Consider the following 24307-nt stretch of genomic DNA (forward strand, 5'->3'; position numbering starts at 1 on the left):
ACCTTTTATTAGTATGGCCTAATTTTGAGGAACAATGGAAGTCTACAGTGTAATTTGATTTCTGCATTCATTTTGTCTCTCTACAGGTCCACCTGTGTTTGAGTCACTTTTGTCTGACTGCACTACAAAGATAGGACAGACAGTCAAACTGACCTGCAAAGTCACAGGATCCCCAAAACCAGTGGTTTGCTGGCTCAAAGGTCAGGATGCCCTCATCTTTTGTTACTACTTAAATGTGATTGACCATATTTGTGGTCTATACATTTCATGGCTTCGTTTCATTAAGTAATAATCCGGTGTCTTTCTCACAGATGGCCTTCCTTTAGAGGATGACCCTCGTCACATCATCTCAGAAGACCGCACAGGAACCTGCAGTCTGATCCTGGACAGCCTCACAGCAGAGGACTCTGGACAGTATGCCTGTTATGCTACCAGCTCTATGGGCAGTGCCGGTACTCTGGCAAAGGTGGTGGTGCAGGGTGAGTTCATGGAAGCATCGTAAACCCGAGCTGTGTTTGAGGCTAAATGTTGTTCTAGTGCTCCTGCTGCATCAGGGTCAAATGATAATGTTACCCCTTCCTGTCAGTGAGACTTCCTGAACACCCTATTTACAGTTACTTAAATCATTAATCACTCCTTATTCCCTATGATGTAACTGTCATTGATTTTTAAAATTTTTTTGGGTAGAATAAGGTTATCGTATTTTTCTTTGTCCAGCTCCACCAAGATTTGTGTCTCGACTTGAGAGTGCCTGTCTGATCGATGGAGAAGATATACAGTTCATCTGCTCCACACTCACTACTCCTTTACCACGCATCAGGTATGGAGATAGAGCAACTGGAACCCTGCTAGGTGCTACTAATTGTTTGTTTCGTGTATCAAAAACCTTCTTCTTTGGGTTTTGCAGGTGGTTCAAAGATGGTAAAGAGTTGACTGACCAGCAGAAATACTCCATCCAGAATGATGCTCGCAGTGGGATCTTATGTCTGACAGTCTTCAGTGCAACAGAAGCAGATATCGGACAGTATGAGTGTGAGGTAGAAAACGTCTTTTATTGAAGTCTGCAGTAAAACGAGTATATGAGTTTTGTTGATTTTGGTGATTGTTCTTTGAGAAAAACAAAACACTGTATTTTCTTTCAGCTGTGGAATGAGTTTGGCTGTGTTAAGTGCAGGGCAGGGCTGTGCCCTGCTTATGTACCAACGATCGACATCGAGAGTGACCAACCACAGGACTTACCTCCTAAAGGTATGAAAGTCAGACCTGCAGAAGGTAAATATTCTTCACACCAGACCGAAACCCAACACTGGGTTTTTATATGGATTCCTCACACTTTCACTATTCAAGCTGTGTTTGAGAAGGGATGAAGCACATGCCATTGTCCAGTTTTACCACAAAGTTCACATCACCTCTGACCCTGTTTCACTTTACATTGTTTGACATCTGTCCACTTTTAAACAAACTGCAACAAGTTGCATCAATTTCCACTTTCAACAACTACCATCCATCCATCTAGTGAATGCCATGTTCAGATTTGACTCTCATTTACTTTTTTTCCATTTCACACACACTCACCTCGAGCGTTGTTTCAACTGCGACACCAGTTATCACAAGATCCTCTGAGATTATGGCATGGACTCCAGTCATAGTACGCATGACTAAACATCTAATGTGGATTCACATGGATTAAATGCTTTATTTGAGGTGAGCATGAGCTCAACAACTAATGTGCTGCTTTTTAATTTCTAATGCTCACATTTTGTCCATGTTTTTGAAATTAAAATGCAGCATGTTAAAAAAATAACAAATCATTCCAAAATAATAACAGGCCCAATAATTGCACCAAATTAATCAGGTAATTTCTTCATCACTTATTTAACCTCCCCTAATGGATAAAGCATCATTACACCTCTATCTGATATAAACTTAACCACATGTGATCTAATACTCACATATTAATAGTTTTAACAATTTCTTTTTGAGCTCTCATCCATTACACACACTCACTCCATCTTTTTGTCTCACAAGTCATTAGTGTGAAGCTTGTTTACCTCTGTGAATAAACTTACTTTTTCTAACAGCCTTTTTTGCCATGATCCAGCAGGATCTTGTGTCTTCCATTCAACATAGTCATCCTACTGCCCTCCCCGCATCCTCATCCATGAAAGGCATCCACACATTTTGTCATATGAGATGTTTTTGTCTTTGTCATCATGTTTCCACATTCAACAGAAGATATGGACTGTTTATCTATTGTACAGAGAACGTTAGGAACAAAGTTTGTCAGCAAAGCATTAGGAGGAAGTAAACTTACATTAGTGATTCTGAAAGTACCATCTTTACAGTCCCATTTCATTCTCTATAAATATGTATTCCTTACCACCATCAGTTTCAGTGGCGAGTCAGCAATGTCAGCTTTTATATTTGTACTGAAACTTTTCAGCTCAGATGAGCACTAAGACCAAGTTTGATATAAGATCTTCCTTAGAGGGAATATAAAGCTGTATGACTCATTGTATTTCTGGCACGTTTCATCATGTTTGGCCTCCCATTGTCCATAACCTCCATGTTTTTCCATCTCCTCTTGACAAGCCCCAAAGCAGGAGGTTCCTCACATGGACCGTTCCATGTAAGTCATCATTTTCATGATAACAAACAACCATTGAACATTTCCTTTTCTCCCACTGCCAACGCATGCCCAGCTAACTCTTCACTCCAACGAACACAAGATGGTCATGTGCTGGGCAGGTGGTACCTCCATGCAGGAGTGGGCATGTGCCCATTTCCTGTTGTTGTGTTGGGTTAATGGGGTTAAACCCTCAAGCACCGAGGTAAGAAATATAACTGACTGCTTCTGGTATATGAGGTAATGTACTTTACTTTTTTCCTTTTGCAATGATTCAGTCTACTTTAAGTATAATCAATATGAAAACGATAATTCCCTAATCTAAAAGTAAATGTTGTAAAATTCCCTCTCTCTCAGCTGCTGCTCAGTGTCATTTTGGGTTTGTAGATGCAGACTCAGAGGGCTGGTCCACTGCCTTTGTTAAGAAGTGGTTACAGACTGATATAAGCCAAACCTCTATCGCAAAGATGCTCTTTCCTCCTGGACCTGCTGAACAGTAAGTTTGGTACCACCTGCAATTTTGACTGAACCCTCCCTGATTAAAAAATGGATAAGATTAGAAATGTTTTTATGATGTTTCTCATCATGATACATCTCAATGGGTTTATTTTGATAAATAAATACATGAATTTCAACTTGATATGCAGTTTCACTCATATATTTTTAACCTCTTGTTCATCCTTATCTCCAGGGCTGAATATAGCACAGAGGAAGTTGTTCCTACATCAGCATCAGTGAATCAGGTACAACAGCAGCCTGTGTATTACCTGGAGGAAGAGGAGGAGGAGATCTTTATCTCAGAGTCAATGCAGGAGATCACAGGTGGTTTTTTTTAAAACCCTTTAACATTATTTGAATAACCACAATTAAACTTTGAATTGTTAGTAATCTGATGTCCTGTGCAGCTCCACCCTCCATCCAGGTACCAACTGAGGACCTGTGTGTGGAGCCAGGACAAACAGCCACTTTTACTGCTGTTGTCACAGGAAGACCCACTCCTGTGATACAGTGGTACAAGGTAGGACAGATATAATGTTCTGCCATGAAAAGTTGGTTGACAGATATTCTTCGATTTGTTTGGATTGCATCATAATCTTTGGAGAAGTTATGTTTGTATGAATTATTTTTATTTAGCTACAACACACAATGCAAAGTAGATGCTATAGATGGATAAATGATAGAAAATACACACACCTGTTAATATTAAATCTTGCTCTTTTAGTTTGGTCTTAGTTTTTTGTCTTGTAAGCATTTGACTTTCACAAAGATTTTTATTGGGGAGCTTTTACTTTGGATCTATCCTGGAGGTTGACTGTGGGGTATTTCAGTGAAGGAGAGAACTTTGATCGGACATAAGACCTCATACATGCCCTAATCAACAATTTGCTCTTCCTTGGATTGGAGGATGAAGAGGAGCTTGCAGCCAGTGAGAATGTGGTGATGGTACAGCACGGTGCCCGCTTCTCACTTTCTATAATGTGCCCTGAGGGTGAGGACAGTGGCATATACACCTGCTTTGCCTACAATGACTCTGGCCAGGCCTCGTGTCAGGCAGAGCTGGCAGTGGAAGAAGGTGAGACATCATGGTTCACTGTTTAATTTATTTGTCTTCCAAACCTTACTGAAAGCTCAAACAACTTCTGTTTTTCATCTGCAGGTCCACTGGAGCGTCAGGAGAGAGAGGTGGAGCTGGGGAAGAGAAGGAAGTTATTCTCTGTCTATGATGTCCATGAAGAAATTGGACGGTGAACCTTTTCTATTATTTTTTTCTTGTCCTTACATGCCCATGAGCCCTGATAAGGTTTCAAATGATGATGTGATCTGTTTTTTCAGGGGAACATTTGGGGTGGTGAAGCGTGTAGTTCACAGAAGGACAGGTGAAGTATTTGCCGCCAAGTTTCTGCCTCTGCGCAGCAGCACTCGAACCAGAGCCTTCCAGGAGAGGGACTTGCTGTCCCGTCTGGCTCACCCCAGAGTGGCCTGTTTGCTGGACTTCTTTTGCACCAGACGCACTCTGGTGCTGATCACAGAAATGTATCCTTTCATTTATCGGCTACACTGCAATGTCTGTTTTTTTATTATCATGATGGGTTCAGTGTTTTGTGCTCAGTAAAAAACAAAGAGTTCTTTAACAAAATCTGTAGGTGTTGCTCTCATGGGCTTCTGGACCATTTGTTACTAAAAGGATCTGTCTCAGAGAAAGAGGTACATTTACATTAATTCTACCTGCACTGTTTCTATGTTTACAGACTTAATGTTATGTTTACTGTTCAGTGTGTGGTAACATTCTCTGCTTTGTTTCAGGTTCAGTCCTACATCCAACAAATCCTTGAAGGCGTTGGTCACATTCACAGCATGAACATATTGCATCTGGACATCAAAGTGAGCGCTCTGTCCGAATAATCTGGTAGTATTGACCCTGACATTATGTATGGAGCAGTTTTTGACAGGATTTATTTTCCTCATTTCAGCCTGATAACATCCTCATGGTGTATCCGCCTAGAGATGAAATCAAGATCTGTGACTTTGGATTTTCCCAAGAAATAGACACATCCAGACACCAGTACAGCATGATTGGTACACCAGAGTTTGTGGCTCCTGAGGTTGTTCACCAAGAACCAGTTACTGTGGCGTCAGATATTTGGTGAGTGTAACTACCAAACTGGTGAAATGCTCATTAACCCTATTTAAGTATTTAGCAAAAAAAATAATGCCTCTGATTCTCTCTTTAGGTCTGTGGGTGTTATATCCTACATTTGGTATGTATCATGGAGATTTTGGTGAAATGTTCACTATAGGGTGCATTATAAAAATTACTTTGGGTTTTGATGGCCATGCTTTGTGTTTGCCGTGACAGTCTGGTGGGCAGATGTCCTTTTGTAGGTGAAACTGATCGCGCCACACTGCTGAGGGTTGGGGAAGGCACCCTGAACTGGGACGCCCCCGATGTCACCTATAGGAGCCCAGAGGCCCAGAACTTCCTCTACATGCTCCTTCAGCCAGATCCAGAGTGAGGAACCTGCTTTTTTTATTAACCCGCCAAGGAGGTTGTGTTTTTGGGAGAGTTTGTTTGTCTGTGAACAATATAACTCAAAAAGTAAGTAACAGATCTTCATGAAATTTTCTGGAAATGTTCATAATGGGATGAGGGGGGAGTGAGTAAATCTTGGAGGTGATCCGGATCACCGTCTGGATCCAGGATTTTTTTAAAGGATTCTTTATCATTATGAGATAGGGACGTTTTCACTATATGTGTATAACTCCACGATAAATGGTCGGATTGCTTTGCAAAAGAATACAAGACAAGGTCACCATAATTTCTAACAGATGTAAAAGTACGATCCAAATCCTAGCAATATTCTGGATACTAAGATCCTGAATATGAAACATGTTCTGGCTCATCATAATTTTCAACACTGTCAGGTAACAAATTATCATACAAACCTGCAACTAACATCAAATTGTAGCAGACAGTCTGCTGAAAGGGAGTATAACATTAAAGTAGGACTAAAGTGTTGCATGACAATCACAGTATGCTTGGCAGAGGTCCGTGCTCCCTGAGTGCTTTTCTAGTTGCATACACTGTCAAAGCCATTTAATCACTCACAAAACTGCAACTTCAACAATAGAATAAAAAAAGGGTCAGAAGTAGAAAAAAAAATGTAGAAACTTTGTATTTGTGTCAAGACTGCTCTGAGCTAATGCCAAACATCTGACAATTCCCTCTTTTCCTCGTCTTAGGAAGCGACCCTCTGCCTTTGAATGCTTGGGTCACGAATGGTTCCAGGTGAGAGGATATACACCTTAATAGATGTTAAAAAACATTGCTGCCCTTTGATTTGGTTACACATTTTTATGTTAAATATGTGCTTCCAGGATAAACATGCAGGCGAAGATACTGATGAGATCAACACAAAGATTTTGAAACTCTTCATTTCAAAAAGAAAATGGCAGGTTGGTAAATTATTTTGTCATATATTTAAACCTATGTAGAAGACGGAAGAAATGGTTTACCGCTTTATTAAACAATAATGTTTAAATATACTTTCTCCATAACAAAACTACAAAATGTCCAAATCTGCTCTCACCAATACTTTTCATTTATTGCTCCAGCGCTCTTTGACTTGCATCGGGTCAGTCCTCACTTTAAGGCCCATCCCAGAGCTGCTGGATGCACCTCTACGAGACACTGCAGTCACAGTGCCTCGAGAGCCCCAGGAGCACAGCAGCAGCTCTCCAAGCAGCGGCTCCTCCTCAGAGTACGATGAAGCTGACTCCTGGGACTTTTTCCAGCACTACAGCCAGACTGAAGAGGAGGAAGAGGAAACAGAAGAGGATTATGATCCTCTAACAGAGAGAGCCCGCATCCCTGAGCCTTTTGCCAAACTCCGCATTGATGCAGAGGAAGAGGAAGAGCTCACACTAGGGGAGGAAGAGGATGGAGAGATGTTAGGAAGGAGAAGTGCGATAGAGCGGAGTATTAGCAGACAGTCAGTGGCGTCATCTGATGTCTCGCTCCAACATACACCTCAGAGAGAGCGTCGGCTCAGTAAAGACAGCAGTCCATCTCTCTACATGTCTGATGGGGAAGAAGGTTCAGGGAGCGATGGAGGTCGTATCCCTCGTGGCAGCGTCATTCGAAGCACTTTCTACAACACTTCCCATCAACTTTCACCCATGTCTGCCAGACACATGACACTGCGGGACAAATTCCAGGCCAAAAAGCAGGAAAGAGGCCGCAAACCACTTCGCAGAAGCTTTTCAGGACGTTTAAATGAGCCTCTTATTGAATATGTGGAGGACGACACAGAGACAAATCGTGGACAGCGACGGGCTCCTGTTCAGCCCACAATGCAGAAGTCCTGTTCCTTTGACAGCGGCGTTGGCCTTGCCCACTCTAATGTACCCCCTCACAGGAGGAGCAGGTCTCTGGATGAGTCCTCTCGGCGATCACCAAGCTCACCAACTCGAGCAAAGTCTGCAGAGGAGGAAGGCTCCCAAAGTCTGAAAGAAGATTTCACAGATGATGAAGTGGCCCAGAGAAACTTGTTGGTCATCCCAGGCCCACCTCGCAGACCTACGAGAAGAAGAGGCTCTGTTGCTCCATCACAAGGAAGTCAAGTGGCGGGGGGATCGTCAGCTCCCTCCAGCTTCCTTGCTGGAGACAGAAGGAGCCCCAGACTGGATCAGGAGCAAGCAGAGGCTGGCTCCCAGGGGTCTCTAGCTGAGTCGTCTTTGGAGCATGGTGGCTCTGAGTCTTCAAGTCGAGTCGGGTCCTATGAGGAGCTGAGTCATGGTCATCTCAGAGGAAGATACAGATCAGGGGAAAGTGATGGGTATGAAGATCAGGGCGACCCTCTGATTTCTTCATCACCTTACTCATTGCAAGAAGTGAAACCCAGAAGATTGGTACCTCAGGCACCGCCGCGTACCCGCACCCGCTCCAACCCCAACCTGTCAATAAACAGCAGGGCCCAGTCAGGGACCTCACTGACAGCAAGCCCAAGTCCCAGTCTCTCCTCACTCCAGGCTCCAGAGAGGCCCCCCAGATCCAGAGATAAGAAGGAGGGCCATGGCCTTCAGAGGCATGCATCTGCTCCTGCGCTCGAAGCTAGACCACCTACTGGGAGGTCACCCAAGCTGGGACTGCTTAAGATTTTCCGTAGGCAGTCCTGGACCGGCCATTCGTACTCTCATCTGGATGACACAGAGTTAGGGCCCACGCTAGGAGAGATCATGAAGCCGGATACACCCACCATGTCTTTGAGGAAGAAAATGAGAGCTTCAGCTTCCAGCCTGACCAAGTTGTTTACAAGGTCTTCTAGTAAAGAGGACGTGAGTAAAGGAGGTGAGAGACTGTGAACGTTACTGATTTTTTTTTTTTTTGATAATAATAGAAATAAGTGATTTGATCCAATAAATTTCATCTTCTTTTTCTTTTACTGTAGGGCCTATAGTAAAAGGATCAGCTCCCATTCCACCAGAGAGGCACCGAGGTGGTCTAGAGAGTCCAAAAAAGAAGACGTCCAAACTCTTACCTTCTTTCAAAGTACCTGGATTCTTGAAAACAAGAGGTAACTAAAATACTTTCTGTATCTTGTTTTCTTTTATTTAATGATCTTTCTGTCTTCATTGTTCTCCAACCCTTGTTTTGGGTTTTTGTCTGAATCTGTACATTTCAGATCTGCCGGCTCGTCCAAACAAGGCTGAAGTCTTCCAGTTAGATGGGGGTGGAGTGCTGCTGGTTTGGAGACCAGTCCAGTCTAGTGACCCCGTTACCTACTGTGTTCAGTACTGTACAGATGGTGAGATCACAGAGATTACACTTGTGTGAACAGGAGATCAAATTTACTCCTATTCTGCTTTCAAAAAGCATTTGAAGAAAAACCTGTTGCCGATCCCTGTCCTCGTCCTTCTAATTGTGTGTTTCTTGCTTTTGCTTCGTCTTTCCTGAATTTTGTATGTACTTTGTTATTGCTGCATGTCATGAGATTGTTATGGGCAAGTGTGGAACTCTGTACAAGCTTGCAGAAGCTTCGTTCCCACCTAGCTCAGTTTTGTACTTGTACTAAACTAGAGCTAAACAAACCTAAACATAAACCACACTTAATATTTCATGACAAAAATTAACTCCTTTTGTTTTTGGCTTTTGTTCCAAACACTTAAAATCATTTTTAATGATTTCAGATTGATGTCTGACATTTTTAAGATTCTGACCTCATCAGATATTTTATATCTTAAATGAAAATGTCACTAAGACCTTTGTTGTTTGAATCAGATGAACTTGTAGTGAGAGAAAAACTCATGTGTCTTGGGTCTTGTTGTCAGGTGGGGAATGGACGGTCCTGTCAGAGGAAGTGACTGATAGCTGCTATGTGGTGAAGGATTTACCCAGAGGAGCGTCTTACGTGTTCAGGATGGGCTGCATCACCAAGACAGGAGCAGGACCCTTTAGTGATGCTTCGGCACCTGTTGTTATGGCAACTCATCCTGAGGGCAAGGACAATACTTCATGTTACACTTTCACTGCTGCACGTGACTGATATCTTTACTCAAGCTTTAACATCTGACCATTTGAAACAAGACAACACAAAACATGACTTTACCTTTTGACAGCTCAGTTTTAGAGTTTATAACTGTCCCCCCTGTGTACAGAGAGTCAGATTCCTCTAATCCAGACTGAGTCACTGGGGTCAAAGGTCACGGGGTTGGAACAACAAACAGCACACAAACATTACAACTTCCTGTCAGAGATCAACAGGTGAGCTCTTCAGTTCATTAACTTTCAAAATGGAATAAGGGTTTACTTTTTTAAATGTGTTTTTTTTTTATGTAGCAGTTCCTTTTTAAACATATATGTTGGTCAATATTTTTTTCTTTTTTTGTTTTAACTTACAAAAAAAAACCTTGGACCTTAAAGGTTTTCAGTGTGCTGCAAAACATAACCACTTTCAAAATTTCTCCATCTCTTCTTCTCATCGCTCTCTCAGAGGTCGTTTCAGTGTCGTCACCCTGTGCAGGGATGCTGAGACCAGCCAAGTTTTCGCTGCAAAGATCACTCCTTACCAGGCAGAGCAGAGGCAGCTGGTCCTGAGGGAATACCAGCTCCTGAGGAGGCTTCATCACCCTCATCTGGTGCAGCTGCACACGGCTTACATCACCCCACGCTACCTGGTGCTCGTGGAGGAGCTGTGTCCAGGGAAGGAGCTGCTCTACAGTCTGTCAATGAGGTACAGCTGGAGGAACATGTGGAAAGACACAAACAGTTTTTGTTTGTACTTTGGTCAGGTTTCTGACTGCAAGCCGACAAGCATTCAGTTTCAAAATATGTACATTGTATCACTGAAAGAAATCACCCGTCTGCATTTGTTCTTACTTTAGGTATGTTACCAGATGACACTGTGCTTAAGTAGGTGTATCTGTCTTTTACATTAAATTAGGTCCTGCTTCTCCCTTTTATTTTGAAGGATGTTTTCCTCATTGTCTATGACTGCATCCTCTCTTGCTCCACTGCAAAAATCTGCGTTAAGTGTTCAGTCAAGGGACTTTTCCCATTACAGAAAAAGAAACCTCTGCTTTCAACTCGTGATTTTTGTACTACTAATTTTTCCTCAGAGTCCTGTTGGAGAAATGATCCAGAGAGAACAGACTGCTAAATAATTTGACATGAAACATCCTAGAAGTCAGTGAGACAGGAAAAACACTTAAATGCTGTTAGAGGCAGTGTAGTGATGAGTATCATGTAGTGAATTGTTTAGTGCAATTTAAAGAAGCATTTATGAAGTTGATTTAGTCAAAAAATATGAGCCAACTCTGAAGATAACCAAGAAAAGACAAATTGACTTACTGAAACCAGTAAAAGAAGTACAAACCTTCTGTTTTATCTTTAATTCTTACACAACAAAACACCAGAAATGTGTGATCCTGTTTGTTTTTCTCTTTTCTCAGGGATCTGTACTCTGAGACCCAAGTGGCAGAGCTGCTGTTTCAGGTCCTGAGTGCAGTCGACTACCTTCACAGCCGCCGAGTCATCCACCTGGACCTGAAGTCTGACAACATGCTGGTGGATGATGGAAACCACCTGAAGATAATCGACTTTGGCTCAGCCCAGTCCTTCACACCGGGTCAGCCTCTCCAGATAGAGCACATCCAGGGCCTGTCGTACAGCAAAGGTACAGACAAACTCTGAATCAGGAAAATCAGACTAAAGATTTAAATGCTTGCCTTGTGGTAGAATCTTCTAATGTACTAAACCTCTGACTGTCATGACCTTCAACAGACCGCCGCCGCAAAGGTACACACTCTTTAACGGAGGACGGCTTGATGGATGGAAATAATTCAACCTAACTTCATCTTCATCAGCAAGCCCTAGCTACTATAGCCTAACAACAAGTTCACCTCTTTGTCATTTTAAAAATGTGTTTATTTCAAAGTTGTTCAATTTTCCTAATTCAGACAACTTGGCATGTACGTGTGGTATGTCAGTAACAGCACAACACCTATGAATGGTTTCCTGTGTCTGTCTGTTTTGTCAGTTTATATTGTCCTCCCTAAAGCTCCGGAGATCCTGGAGGGTCAGGGCGTTGGGCCTGAGACCGACATTTGGGCCATAGGAGTCCTGTTGTTCATCATGTGAGTGAAAAAAAAAGATTTGTTATCTTAAAGGGACAGTTCAGTTTTTTTGAAGTGAGGTTGTATGAGCTCTATGTGACCACTAAGGACATTAGATGCAGTAGAAAGTTGTCTCCTCTCCCTCAGTAAGACACAAACTGTAATCCATGGTGACGAGGACATAGGCGCAAACAGGGAAAGACCGTACTGGATTCAAAAGCTATTTTCTCTGCCTACAAGAACTAAAATCAAAAAGTAATACCACAGTTTAAGAGTATGCTACATAAAATATTTTTTAAGTGCATTAAGTCTTTGGAAATATAAACATTTATGTCTGTAACTGGCGCCTGAAGCATGGCTTGTTTACATTCCCTACAGCTGAAAGGAGGAGGGGGGACGGAGCGCACTGGCGCTGAGCGGAAGGACACATGACCAGTTAGTTAGGTCCGGTTAAATGTTTATATTTCCAAAGACTTAATGCACTTAAAAATATTTTATGTAGCGTACTCTTAAACTGTGGTATTACTTTTTGATTTTAGTTCTTGTAGGCAGAGAAAATAGCCTTTGAATTTGGTACCCTCTTTCCCTGTTAGCGCCTATTTCCTCGTCACCATCGATTACAGTTTGTGTCTTACTGAGGGAGAGGAGACAACTTTCTACTGTATCTAATGTCCTTAGTGGTCACATAGAGCTCATACAACCCCACTTCAAAAAAACTGAACTGTCCCTTTAACACCTAAAATGATACATCTGTTGATACTTTTGCTTCCCATGCAGCATAAATCCTTTTTCTTACATTTTTCAAAGATTCATAACTTACACCAGATAAAAGATAACTTCTTCTGAAGACTTCATCCTTTTTCTTTTCTGTTCTGCGATACAAATATTTGTTTTAACACAAGTTTATAGAAAGCAAGTCATTAGTTTTTAAAGTCTTTTGTGATGTCATTAAAGCTACCGTCTGAATCTTCAGTGTTTGTTCTGTCTGCATGTTTTGTGTATATTTCACTTTGTTGAAAATGTTTTTTTTTGATCACCAGGTTGAGTGCAGACAGCCCGTTTTATGCAGAGCACAGCCGGGATCAAGACAAAAATATCAAAAAAGGGAAGATCCAGTTCGGACGCTGCTATCCCGGTCTGTCTGAGGGAGCTTTAAACTTCATGAAGAGCAGCCTGAACAATAAATCCTGGTGAGAAAAAATACCAGAAATCTCAGATCATTTGTGAATGAAGAGCTCTAATCTGTGTTTTCTAACTTGAATTCAGGGGAAGACCCACTGCAGCGGAGTGTCTTCAGAACCCTTGGCTACGTGCACATCGTACCCCACACAAATCCAGACCCTCCAAAGTGTGTTTTTCTACAGACAAGCTTAAAGAGTACCTCAAGCAGAAGGAGGAGAAACGAGACCAGGTCCACACAAAACTCCAGGGTCCCTTTTTTCAGTGAGGATACACTGTAGAGGTTTCTTTTCACCAGCACATGAAGCGTTCCTGTGTGTCTCTGTCCTGATTGAAATCACTTTAGATCCTCTGACTTTGAAATGTGATCCGTCTTAATATGTTTTATTTTGTGTATCTTATCCATTAGCTTGTAAATGTGTTTGTGTTGGTTTATATGAAAACATATCAGGGATAAGGTTTAGTTGAAGCAGCGACTGCATGAGTTGTACAATTTTGATTTTTGGGACATTTCATCAGAGTTGCAAGAAAAAAATGAAGTGAGAGTGAAGAGTGATAAATATATTAAAAGATGTCATGTTTAACCTTTGAATTATAGTTTAACTCAAATAGAAGAATTCATTGGAAGGTTCCTACTGCTTAACTTTTGAATGGTTAAGAGAATAAAGATATTCATTTTATGCCACCAATCATTTGTTTTCTCACATCATTTATTCAGACACAATTGTATACAAACACCAAGACATGTGTGCAAGTCATTCAAACATAACATTTGCAGTGATAGTACTTCAGATGAACAGATTTAATTCTTCATGGGAGCCATTATTTGATCAGTACATGAGAAAAATCACAGAAAGGTTTTAAAACACTCTGAACTATGATTGAAATGATTTCTACTGAGTGTTAACTCAACAAAACAACTAAGTGAAAAAGAAACAGTTTTCTGTGTGTGAATGAAACACTGACTTGATGAAAAAAACACAAACTTTGGGTTACACAAACCAAACGTTGCACTGCAACCAGCATCTTTGTCAACTCTTTTTTTTTCAGTTGCAGCTGAGCCAGCTGGGCTGTGATTTTGTGACCTAAAAATTAACCACTAATTGGACTAAATCTAACACAACCCTATCCCCCCTCCCCTCTACTTTTTTCCCAGTTTGTCTTTGTAGTCTCTTTTGTTTACTCGATCGACTCTGAGTGTGCCCTGAGTGGTACTCTGACCCTTAAAGAGGGTAAAAGAAAAAGTTTTTCACCAGATGACTCCATGAAGGTGAACTAATTCAGGCCAGAGTCCAAAGCCTCGCTTCTATTCTCCAGAAGCAGAAAGATCATGTCTCTGTTTCCTTCTTAGGATTGGGCTTCCTGAACTTTCTTTATTTCCTGTTAAAGAAGAAAGATGGAGAATGAAGGTCTTTGTAAAAACCTACAAAAGATGAAGTCAGTGAGAGCAGGGATATTTGATGTTTTACTCACTTCATTAAGGATATCTTTGAGCTCCTCGTAGGCTCTCTCTAAGTCATCGTTGATGATAACAACATCAAACACTCCAGGCTCCTTGCCTTATTGAAAAGACAATAAATCAGCCCCAGTTAGCTTTGTTTATTTTAGACTCACGTCCTAACAAGAGCTGCTGAGAAACTTACTGAGCTCCATGTCGATGCGTGCTGCCTCCAGCCGTTTCTGTAAACTCTCCTCTGTCTCCGTCTGCCTGTCTCTGAGACGCTTTTCCTGAGAGAGGAAAGGAAAGACTTAAGTTGTCATGTTTGCAACAAGAGCATCTTAAGTTCACTGAAAATCCCATGGCAGCATATGCTTTAGTTTATTTTCACAAATAAATCAAATGTTCATCATCTGTAGCAACAGTCATAGCAGTAAATCAAATGTGGCAGTCTTAGAATACAGATTTCATTAATTTTCTGTCTGTCTTTCTCCTTTAAACACTACATTTCACAAAATCTGAATATAATTTTTTTTTATAATTGAAGTGTATTAAATTAATGATGTTTTAGCAAGGTGGAGAATTACCAGGATATCCATGGAGGGAGGCTGGATGGAGATGTAGATGGGGTTCAGGTCGGTCTCTTTAATCCTCCTCACGCCCTGGATGTCCACATCTAAGATGCAGATGAGGTTTTTGGCCTGAACGTCTTCTATGGCTGATTTACTGGAAAATTAATGCAATGATACATTAAAAAAACAGCATTTGAATTCATTCTTTAAATGCGGTGCCTTTTGCGTCCCCAGCCTAAATCCAGCTGTATTTTCTGAATATAATAGAATTAAAAAAAAAAAAAAACTTTTTATTTCAGTAAAATTTCATTAATTATCTGTTAAAAACACAAGTATATAACTCATAAAACTTAAACAGTTTTTTAAAATACCATTCAAAAATTTTTAAAATGTGCTATTTTGCCATGTCCCCAGTGCCCTTTCCACTGTTTTGTTCAAGAAAAGTATGTTTCTTTTTAAAAAAAAATTTCCAAAATATTTCTGGATATTGTTATTAATCTATAAGGAATTCTTTAAATATTTGATCATTTCATCAGCAAACATATTTTTGTCGAAAATTGCAGTTTAATATTTGTCCCTGGATTCAGTGTCCACCTTGTTATTCTAAGGTACTGTACCTTTAAGAAGGCTCCACCCACATGACAGCATGATGGAGTCTTTTGTTGTGATGTCATTCCACAAGAGAGGAATTAAACAGTGGTAAGATTACTCACTTTTCTTTTGTTCATTTTATTAAAGTTACTCTTTTATGATGAAGATCTAATATGGTCAATCATAAAATGTCCACCGTGTTATCACAATTTTATGAAGAAAATTATCAAATATAATTTTAAAAGGTTCCTGGGTAAAAATTAGGCCTGCACAATATATTGTTAGAACATCGCCGTCGCAATATGCGCATGCGCAATAGTCACATCGCGCTTGTGATGCGATTTCCCCCATTTATTGGAGAAATGGAAAAAAAGCAACTGAAATTGAAACCTATTCTATTTTGTACAGAGACATGGCCTCCTGGATCCCTTTCATATACAGCAATCTTCATAATTCACAGATAAATCCCCTTAGCCTGGATTTAACGATATTATAGGAATACAATGGTGTCATTGTGAGTCAACCAAATTCTTCCCAAACAGAGCTATTCAAGTCATCTGGTGAAAACTATTTTTTTTTTAATATCGCAATATTTATCGCAATATATCCCAACCCCCCCAAAAATCGCAATGTCAGTTTTTTCCAATATCGTGGAGCCCTAGTAAAAATGTTGATTTCTTGTCAGCTATCCAAAATTCTGTTAACTTAAATGCTAATGAAGCTAGGCTAAAAGCTATTTTTGCTGTAAAATTGACCACCGTGTTATCCTTATTTGGATAACACAACACAGTGGACACAACACAGTGGACACATTCATTGTGACATATATTTTTAAAACTTTAAAAAATATATTAAATTTAGCAGAATGAGATTGACCTTTATGCTTTTCATAAAGCTTAGAGTCATGTTTTTAAGAGACATCAAAATAAAATAAAAAAAGATTTTTTTTTTTTATTATTATTATTTTTTTTAACCATTTCTATGACCCAAAAGGCACCGCATTTAAAGAATGACAGTTTGTCAGAGCAGAAAAGAGACCACATCTTAACCTGGGTAGTTCACATGTCTTGTCATGTTCTCAGTGTGAACACGTTATATTGTAGGTAGTGTCAAAGTTAAGAGGATCTCTGCATCGACCCCAGCTGCTCAGTCTTGTGCTTCAGTGAGTGTTTGTTATCTCAAAAAAGAGGAAGAGATTACACCTAACTCTCATGGTGCTGAGCCACAGCGCTGCTCTTTTTGACGTAATGCGGTTACAGCTCCATCTGTGACCTGAATGTTATATATCCCGCTGATCTCTGCAGCTAATCCTTAAGGGTACTCTCTTATATGAGGCCCCAGGGTGTATTTCTTTTAAACCATACAGTATTTAGACCACCAAAAAATAACAGCAACCTCTCAGAGAAATAATAAAAAAGAGCCATCATAGCAGTGATTGATGTAGTTACCTTGTTCCATACAGGTTTCCAGAAAACTCTGCGTTTTCTATGAAGTCTCCATTTTCAATTCCCTCCTGCATGGCCTCTCTCGTCGTGAAGTGATAGTCTGTAAGATGCAATTTTTAAAATAAACTTGTCACTTTCTGGAAAACATGAACAACACTCCCTACAGTTTGTAAAACAGATACAAGTAAAATCCACAGGCCAAACAGATGATGCTATAAATTGAGTTTTGTTTGGCTGATGTTGGGTATTCAAGCATATGATGTCCTTGGAGCTTAATTTGTTCCTCTGTGTTAAATTTATATAAATATATAAAAACAGTATGCAGTCGTTTCTAAGAGAGAAGCAAAGATGAGAAACATGTTTTTTTGTCAGCTGCTTTCTAATGATGTCATTAGTGTAACTGTCACAGCACACATTATTTTGACACATCCTAACAACCTCTGGGGATCTAAAACAGCCGAGTTTTAGAGACAAACACGTTACTACAACCACCACCACTAATGGGCCCTGCGACAGCACACAATCATTAGCATGACAACATGAAGGAGTCTGCTCAGACTGGAGTAACAATCTGAAGAGAAAAGCTGGATAGGAAGTGGCTGTGCTGTAAACAAATCGATAATAAGCCTGAAAGAATGTTGGGTTGCTTTTAATCAGCACTCTGAAACCAGCAGTGGAAACAAGTATGTAATTCTGACTCATGGCGAGCAGAATACACTGTTGTTTGTTTTTATTAATGGAGCAAATGAAGGATTAATAACAAGCCATTCATTGTCCAAGAGTGTCAGCACTAATGAAGACCTGAACAGCTTTCTGAGCTGCGTCTAATAAAGGACTGTTGGTCAGAGTATTATCCCACATGTTTAACTTATGTTTGGAAACTTTACTTTTTGGATCTTTCTCCAGTGATGCTAATGGTTGGTTACAAATGATCATGCTCTATCAGCTACAGAGGAAGCAGGACAGGTTTTTTTTTTTTGGACATAAAACTTCACAGGACTGGACACAGGGGGGTCTCTACCAAGGCATCACAGGGGGCTATTTTCAAAAGCTTTTTACTCCAAAGTGCAGACTGTTTGATCCTGAATCCTTACATGTTTTTTTTTTTCTTTTTGTTTTGATTATCACGCGTCTTGTTCCTACAAAATTCAATGAGAGCGTGCCAGGATGATGAAAGTAACCCCCATCCCTCTGCCTTTAAAAAACTGTGATCAGGAATCACACTTAGGGTCACCTTTATCTGTGGTTTCTGATTCGTTTGGACACGAAAATGAGCTCGACATTTCTAAGTCCTCAGAGGAAAAGACGTCTGCTACGGGCAGTAAAGTAGCCCCCAGAAGCAAGGGGAGCTTGTTCAGCCCTATGGAGAAAGCAAAGGCACAAAGAGAGGTTTATCCCTTCTAACCAGGGGAGCTAAACAGGGGGACAAAACCATTTGTGCAGTTCACTTGGGAGTAAGAAGTGTTGCTGGTGTTGGTTATTTGTTTTTTAGAGTGGGTAGGCAGGGTAGAGGCAGGGGAACTTTGCTTAGAAACAAAAAAGCAGAGGTTTAAAATCCAATCCAAGTCCAGGGCTCCTGCATGTTGAATCAGTGGACTAGAAAGTTGGACTAAACCTGCTGTACCTTTGCCATCTTCCTCTCCTGGTCGAGGGTTCCTTGTTGTGTCTGTAAGGAGAAGACTTCATTTTAAAACACACCCAGAAAGAAGGTAATAAATCATCAGATGTTCTTTCTGTAAACTTTTAAGGTGCTGCAATGAAACAAACAACTTCTATTCTTGGCTGACGCAGAGTTAGACCATCAGGTCGAGACACTGAGTGACTCTGCTGTCCTACTTCTCCCACAGACAGGATGTTTTTGCAGCTGAAGCCAAGAGCCAGTTGGCACAGAGACGTACGTGACACGCTGAGTCCAAAGACGCCCTCGTGCTCCTTCATCAGCCTCTTCATCAGAGTGCTTTTCCCCGCTCCGGAGGGGCCGCTCAGCACCACAGGCCTCGGTCCTGACATTGTTCTGGCACAGACAGACAGGGAGTGTAGCGACAAAGTGAGCCTAATGTTTGTGCCAAGTGCAGATTAAAATATGACTTTTTTTGTCCTGGAGATCACTGAACATGAAAGATGTGGAGAAGACAGGATGACATTTTTGGTTAAAACACCACTTACACCAGCTATTTGAATCTCTGCCCTTCCTCTTGCAGTGTTGGTCCAGCTCACCATCTGTCCTGTTAACTGTCTAATGAGAAGTAAGACTAATCCTTTGATCTGAGCTCCCCTTAACCATAACACTGTCAGGAGGAAACATCCCAACATGCACACAGAGGTTTGTGGAGCAGACCTTTGCTCCTGTGGTTTAAAACTTCACTGATAATTAATTGACAGTTTGGAAATTATACTTCCTATTCCCTCAATTAAAATACTTAAACATGTCTCAGTCCTAATTGCAGACTCGTTAGACAGCCAGAGGCCCTGAGGTTAATGTTAAGAATGCCTGTTAATGAAGTCATGGCAGGTCGGTCAGCAGGATTAATTGGATCTGGGCCAGGCGGCACATAGGGTCCAGGACAGGTGACCTGTTTACCTTCTGCACTGAGACAAGGTAATGTTTCAGGGACACTTTTAAATAAGTTCAATTAAAATCTCCATTGATATAATTACTTAAAGTCCGTGACTGCAAAAAATCCTTCTTCTGTATTGAATTCAATGATATTATGCTCTTTTCTTCGCTTCGACAGCAGGATCAGATGAAGAGTCACAAATTAATTTTTGCTGTCTTCTTTCACTTTTTAAAAGGTTTTTACACAAAAAAACATCATAATAACCACATTAAGGAGCCAATCTTTTATTAACTTTGTATTTACTACAAAGGCAGACATTTATCAGGCTACATTTAATCAGCTAGAGGACTCTCTAAAAGCTTTTTATGAGCTCTACAGCCCAATACACTGTCTTTCATGTTTATGTTATTTTGCAGATTCAAATATTTCTGTTAATAACGAGACAAAAGTTGCAGCTTACCTTCTGTAACACCTCCTGTAACAGTCTGCTGCTGAATCGCAGGTGAGTCTTCGGCCCGACTCCTTAATGGACTCTGTAAGATGAATGTGGTAGCGTGTGTATTTGTGTGTGTGTGTGTGTGTGTGTGTGTGTGTGTGTGTGTGTGTGTTTGTGTGTCACACTGATTCACTGAAGCAGCTCACTGTCAATCTGAATTACCACCAGCTCTCTTCAGCTCACTGACCAATCAAGCGCGAGCATGCTGGCTTGTGTTTATTCACGTCCTCAGGCAGTTTGCAAACCAGGTAAAAGTGGAGGACACAAGTTATATTTGTTTACAGATTTGATAACTGTTGCTGAGACACCACATTATTATGTTTTTTAATTTTGTAAAAAATTAAAGCTCAGATATCGCTGATGTCTATTTTTGTTGACCTTTTGATTTTGGATAATTGGCCCACATATTTTTCTTCTTTAAGTGAACATTCAAAGTTGCACCTTCTAAGAAGTGAAGGCGTCACGATCTAATTGGCAGCTCTATTTGAGTGCTCGTAACTGTAAGTGGTTAAAATGAACACATTTCACTCGCTATTGTATAACCTTTCCCAAATCATCTGTAGACTGACCTAAAAAAAAATCAACCAAGTTTTACTCCCCAGGATCACTTTACAGCACTTTCAGCCCATATAAAACTGTTATGATTGTGATGATTTCCTCTCTGTGATGTATTTGACCCCTGTGGTGTCATGCCCTCAGTGGTCTCCTGCCCGCTGCACAGTTAAAGCTCAGAATAGCAGGGTTTAGCGTCCCTTGACTCCATATGAGCTGTGATGGGCTCTGCCTGGCTAATCCTGCACCGACCCACTTCTTAAAGGTTAAAGACACTACAGTGTTATTACTGAAGGCCATGGACCTGCCTGAACAACAGGATATGTTGCTGCTTTCACAGGTTCAACAGGTGATTATTTAAACTGTGTAAAAAATAAACAAAAAAAATGACAGCTTTTAGACAGACATTTTATTTTAGTAACACTGATAAAATTAGATTTAATGATTCTATACAAAGAAACACAAAGATGAGAAAGACAAAAGGTGATGAAGTTACTGCAAATGTGTCAAACCTACAGGAGTTAAATGAATCATAATAATAACAAATAAAATACGCAAGACAAACTGTACAGTACATACAGTCTGGTTATTCAGCTATAGTCAACATATACACACCAATCCAAACATACACAAATTATATACATGTGCTCTGAATGAGATTCAACTGAATTGTTTTTTCTCATAAAACAGAAAAAGGATTAGAAAAATCTTTATTTATCCCAAAGCGTTTATTCTTCTTGTTTTTAGTGCCTGAGCTCACAGTTGGTGTTAGATGTTTCAGGAATGTGTGGTTATTGTACAGGGATGTGAGGGAAGGTCAAAAGTCACACTTGCTGTTTTTGAAACTGTTAGAAATAAGTGGATGTTAGGGGTACACTGATGAACAGGTAGGATTCAGGAAAGACTGAGGCGGAAGAAGAGGTGTGAGTCCATGACAGGCCAGCTGCCCACAAGTCCACCCCTGATTGGTCAAAACAGAAGAGGTCCCTCCCCTCCCTGAGTGAATGGCTGCATCACAGGAAGACCCGCCTCAGGTCTCCAGGTGAGGTGATGGTGTTGCACTGAGGACACAACTTCTTTGCTCCCTGAAGAACAAAAAAGAGAAATGAAAACCAGATCAAAACAACTTTAGTAACTTTAGTAACTTTACTTGATTTCGTGTATGTAAATAATAAATCAGTGAATAAGTAAATCCCAAAATAAATAAATAAAAGTGATATTTACCAGCGTTCGTAGCCAACACTCCTCACAATGAACATGCCAGCACTGGATGGAGGTGAGTGGGGTTGTGTAGGTGTCCTGTAGAGAGAAAATGCAGATACTGATGATCCTTGGGTGCAGTACCACAAGCTGCCAGTAGATGTTGATAATGGAACAACAATCAGGGAAGCAAACAGGGTCCAGTAAAAACTTTAATTGAATCCTCTAGTAAAGGAAGAAACTGAGACCAGAGAATGGAGAATGGCATATGGCAAATCCAGGCCACCATTTTTCAGGACTATAGTTTCTTTATACAAGACATCTGATGTAACCCTGAGCTGAACCTATTGAACACCCTCCATTGAAACTTTCAACAAGGAACTGGAACAAGAGAGGAAATAGCAGGTGTGTAAAACATTATGTATTATTATTAATATTATTATTACTATTATTATATCATTATGTTATGATGTATCTGAGTTTTTACAACCCCACTGATGATGCCTCATCATTTCTTTTCATTATTATTTTTTTAGTATAAACAAGGAGCTGAGTAAATGGTCACATTAACAATTTTGGTTGAGAGATTTGGAGTTTGGAAGGGGTCAATAATAACACAAAAAAAAGAAAAAAAAAAGGAAATTGTGCATCTGAAGTGATCAAAAAGAAGAAGAAAAAAATCACAAGCCTTTTTAAGGTGCTTTTCATATTTTTCAATAAAAGGAACACAACATCTCCCTCATAAAAGAGAAAACATTATAAGGGTCATCGGTCAGGCAGCAAAAAGTGTAAAGAAGAATACAAGAAAAAAAAAAAAGGAAATTATCAATTACTGCAGATTTTTCTTTTGAAAAAATATTTTCAAATAAACAAGAAAAAAAAGCTGTTAATGCTCAGTGGCTATCGTGTCATCTCTAGCTTTAGAAATTACACGCTGTACTTGAGTAATTGAGTGTTAGACAGAGCTTCAGTAGACTTCTAGTGAAAAAGGAGACATCCAAGCACAGCAATATGTTTTTCAAAAATATCTTTGCCAACTGGATAAGGAGCAATTATCTTACAATATCAAATCCTTAAGATAATTCATCACCTTAAACCACATCACGCCTCTTAAATACAAGTCTGAATTCAACATTAGAGCATTAAAGTGAGAGTTTTAGAGTTGTTAAGTGATGACAATGTATGAGGTCTTATACAGTAAAATAGCCTAAAAGTTCATTGTTTTTTATACAGTACAATATATGCAAAAGGTGAGAATAAGTCTTGTAATGAATTTAGTTTTGATCATTTCTACTAAAACTTCTCAGTGAATAATTTTTCATATAAAATGTTGATAAATCTTTATAAAAATGCACAAAACGTTTTATTTTATTTTATTTCATACAAATCTAAGAAAGAACAAAAAAATTAACTAAATTCAGAAATAACAGGAGCAAATGTGGACAGGGTTTACTCACTTAGTGAATGACAATTTGTTTATCATAAACATTTTTTTAGTTTTGTAGAGCAACATCAATGAAACAGCTGATTATTCCAAAAGTGAAGTGACCAAGTCAAATCAGTGTCAGAACTAGATTTTCTTCATCTATAACCATTCACCAAACCAGGAGCTGTAAAACAAATCAAGACAATATAATCACATCAAAAGAAATTTTAAAAAATGTATATTTATATATCAGTGCTATGAGGGATAAAAATGTAATGCTGCTAATGTTTGTATTTCATTAATTAAGCGTAACCAATCACTGAGTCCTCTTGCTGGTCCCCACAGTACGATCAGGAGTCCCTGCTTTACTGCGCTGTTGTCTCTATTTAGAGTGTCTGCTCTATTTAATTTGTCTTCATACTCACCATGCAGATGAGGCATTTAAATCTGTCTCCTTTAGACAACTGTTTCTCCAAATCTCGTATCCGAGCTTTAAGCGCATCCAGAGTTGTCAGCGTGGAATCCTCCGAGAGCCTGCACATACACACACACACACACACACACACACACACACACACACACACACACACACACACACACACACACACACACACACACACACACACACACACACACACACACACACACACACACACACACGGTAACAGGAGGGGAAACGGGGGGTGCATGAGTTAGGCAGACACTGGAGAGTCATTTATAAATCGAAGACAGATTAAATTATTCGCTGGCCAACATGGACACTGAGCATGAAATTTATCAGCAATCACTTCGGCTGCATTCGCTGTCTCATTTATCACAGAGGGGGGGTGAGGGTGAAGCGTCAGGGTCCTCACAGAGATAGACATCCACACAAACATACGCACAATTACAGGTTTGACTGTACATACGCTGTACATACACAACGTACAGCCAGGCGACATGACGTTAAGTGTGATGAACTGTGTGTTCATGTGTGTTTCGTCTGCTGCGCTCTTGATTGATAATGTCATCACTGATCATTCACACTGCACTGTGTGGACCAAATTACACTTAATAACAGTGTTTGGACACTAACTCTGCTCTGATTGGTGAATTCAAACCTGTTAAAGTTTC

At 40.2% G+C, this 24307-nt stretch overlaps 3 protein-coding genes across 6 annotated transcripts in view; 1 reads left to right on the plus strand and 2 right to left on the minus strand.

Moving 5' to 3' along the window:
* The window catches only part of obscna (obscurin, cytoskeletal calmodulin and titin-interacting RhoGEF a), a 43282-nt gene extending 29736 nt beyond the window's left edge, over positions 1-13546 (plus strand). The window contains exons 57-85 of the mRNA XM_074667884.1: positions 87-200; positions 312-479; positions 718-820; positions 908-1037; positions 1143-1248; positions 3014-3122; positions 3318-3451; positions 3532-3644; positions 4031-4199; positions 4284-4371; positions 4460-4660; positions 4771-4831; positions 4931-5008; positions 5098-5270; positions 5359-5385; positions 5484-5636; positions 6368-6413; positions 6503-6580; positions 6740-8474; positions 8575-8700; positions 8809-8931; positions 9455-9622; positions 9782-9887; positions 10117-10356; positions 11075-11298; positions 11406-11420; positions 11662-11758; positions 12778-12927; positions 13004-13546. Of these exons, the coding sequence (XP_074523985.1) occupies positions 87-200; positions 312-479; positions 718-820; positions 908-1037; positions 1143-1248; positions 3014-3122; positions 3318-3451; positions 3532-3644; positions 4031-4199; positions 4284-4371; positions 4460-4660; positions 4771-4831; positions 4931-5008; positions 5098-5270; positions 5359-5385; positions 5484-5636; positions 6368-6413; positions 6503-6580; positions 6740-8474; positions 8575-8700; positions 8809-8931; positions 9455-9622; positions 9782-9887; positions 10117-10356; positions 11075-11298; positions 11406-11420; positions 11662-11758; positions 12778-12927; positions 13004-13184 (5216 nt within the window). The 3' untranslated portion in view covers positions 13185-13546. The remainder of the gene's footprint in view (positions 1-86; positions 201-311; positions 480-717; positions 821-907; positions 1038-1142; positions 1249-3013; positions 3123-3317; positions 3452-3531; positions 3645-4030; positions 4200-4283; positions 4372-4459; positions 4661-4770; positions 4832-4930; positions 5009-5097; positions 5271-5358; positions 5386-5483; positions 5637-6367; positions 6414-6502; positions 6581-6739; positions 8475-8574; positions 8701-8808; positions 8932-9454; positions 9623-9781; positions 9888-10116; positions 10357-11074; positions 11299-11405; positions 11421-11661; positions 11759-12777; positions 12928-13003) is intronic.
* A 435-nt stretch (positions 13547-13981) lies between these two features.
* On the minus strand, positions 13982-20106 carry guk1b (guanylate kinase 1b). Its single transcript, XM_074668756.1, has 8 exons — positions 19981-20106; positions 18861-18976; positions 18587-18628; positions 16966-17062; positions 14942-15080; positions 14560-14644; positions 14390-14475; positions 13982-14296 (listed from the first exon to the last, which is right to left on the minus strand). The coding sequence occupies exons 2-8, from the start codon at positions 18970-18972 to the stop codon at positions 14264-14266; spliced, it is 594 nt and encodes a 197-aa protein (XP_074524857.1). The 5' UTR covers positions 18973-18976; positions 19981-20106; the 3' UTR covers positions 13982-14263.
* Positions 20107-21059: 953 nt separating this feature from the next.
* The window catches only part of rnf220b (ring finger protein 220b), a 30521-nt gene continuing 27273 nt past the window's right edge, over positions 21060-24307 (minus strand). For all 4 annotated transcript variants that reach the window (XM_074668496.1, XM_074668495.1, XM_074668494.1 and 1 more), the window contains 3 exons: positions 23620-23728; positions 21793-21867; positions 21060-21653 (listed from right to left, as the gene is read on the minus strand). In XM_074668496.1, coding sequence (XP_074524597.1) covers positions 21582-21653; positions 21793-21867; positions 23620-23728 — 256 coding nt within the window. In that variant the 3' untranslated portion in view covers positions 21060-21581. The remainder of the gene's footprint in view (positions 21654-21792; positions 21868-23619; positions 23729-24307) is intronic.

This window comes from Halichoeres trimaculatus, unplaced genomic scaffold (genome assembly GCF_033239565.1).
Source record: "Halichoeres trimaculatus isolate MK-OKI-2021-1 unplaced genomic scaffold, fHalTri1.1 fHalTri1_scaffold_4, whole genome shotgun sequence".
Classification (NCBI taxonomy): domain Eukaryota; kingdom Metazoa; phylum Chordata; class Actinopteri; order Labriformes; family Labridae; genus Halichoeres; species Halichoeres trimaculatus.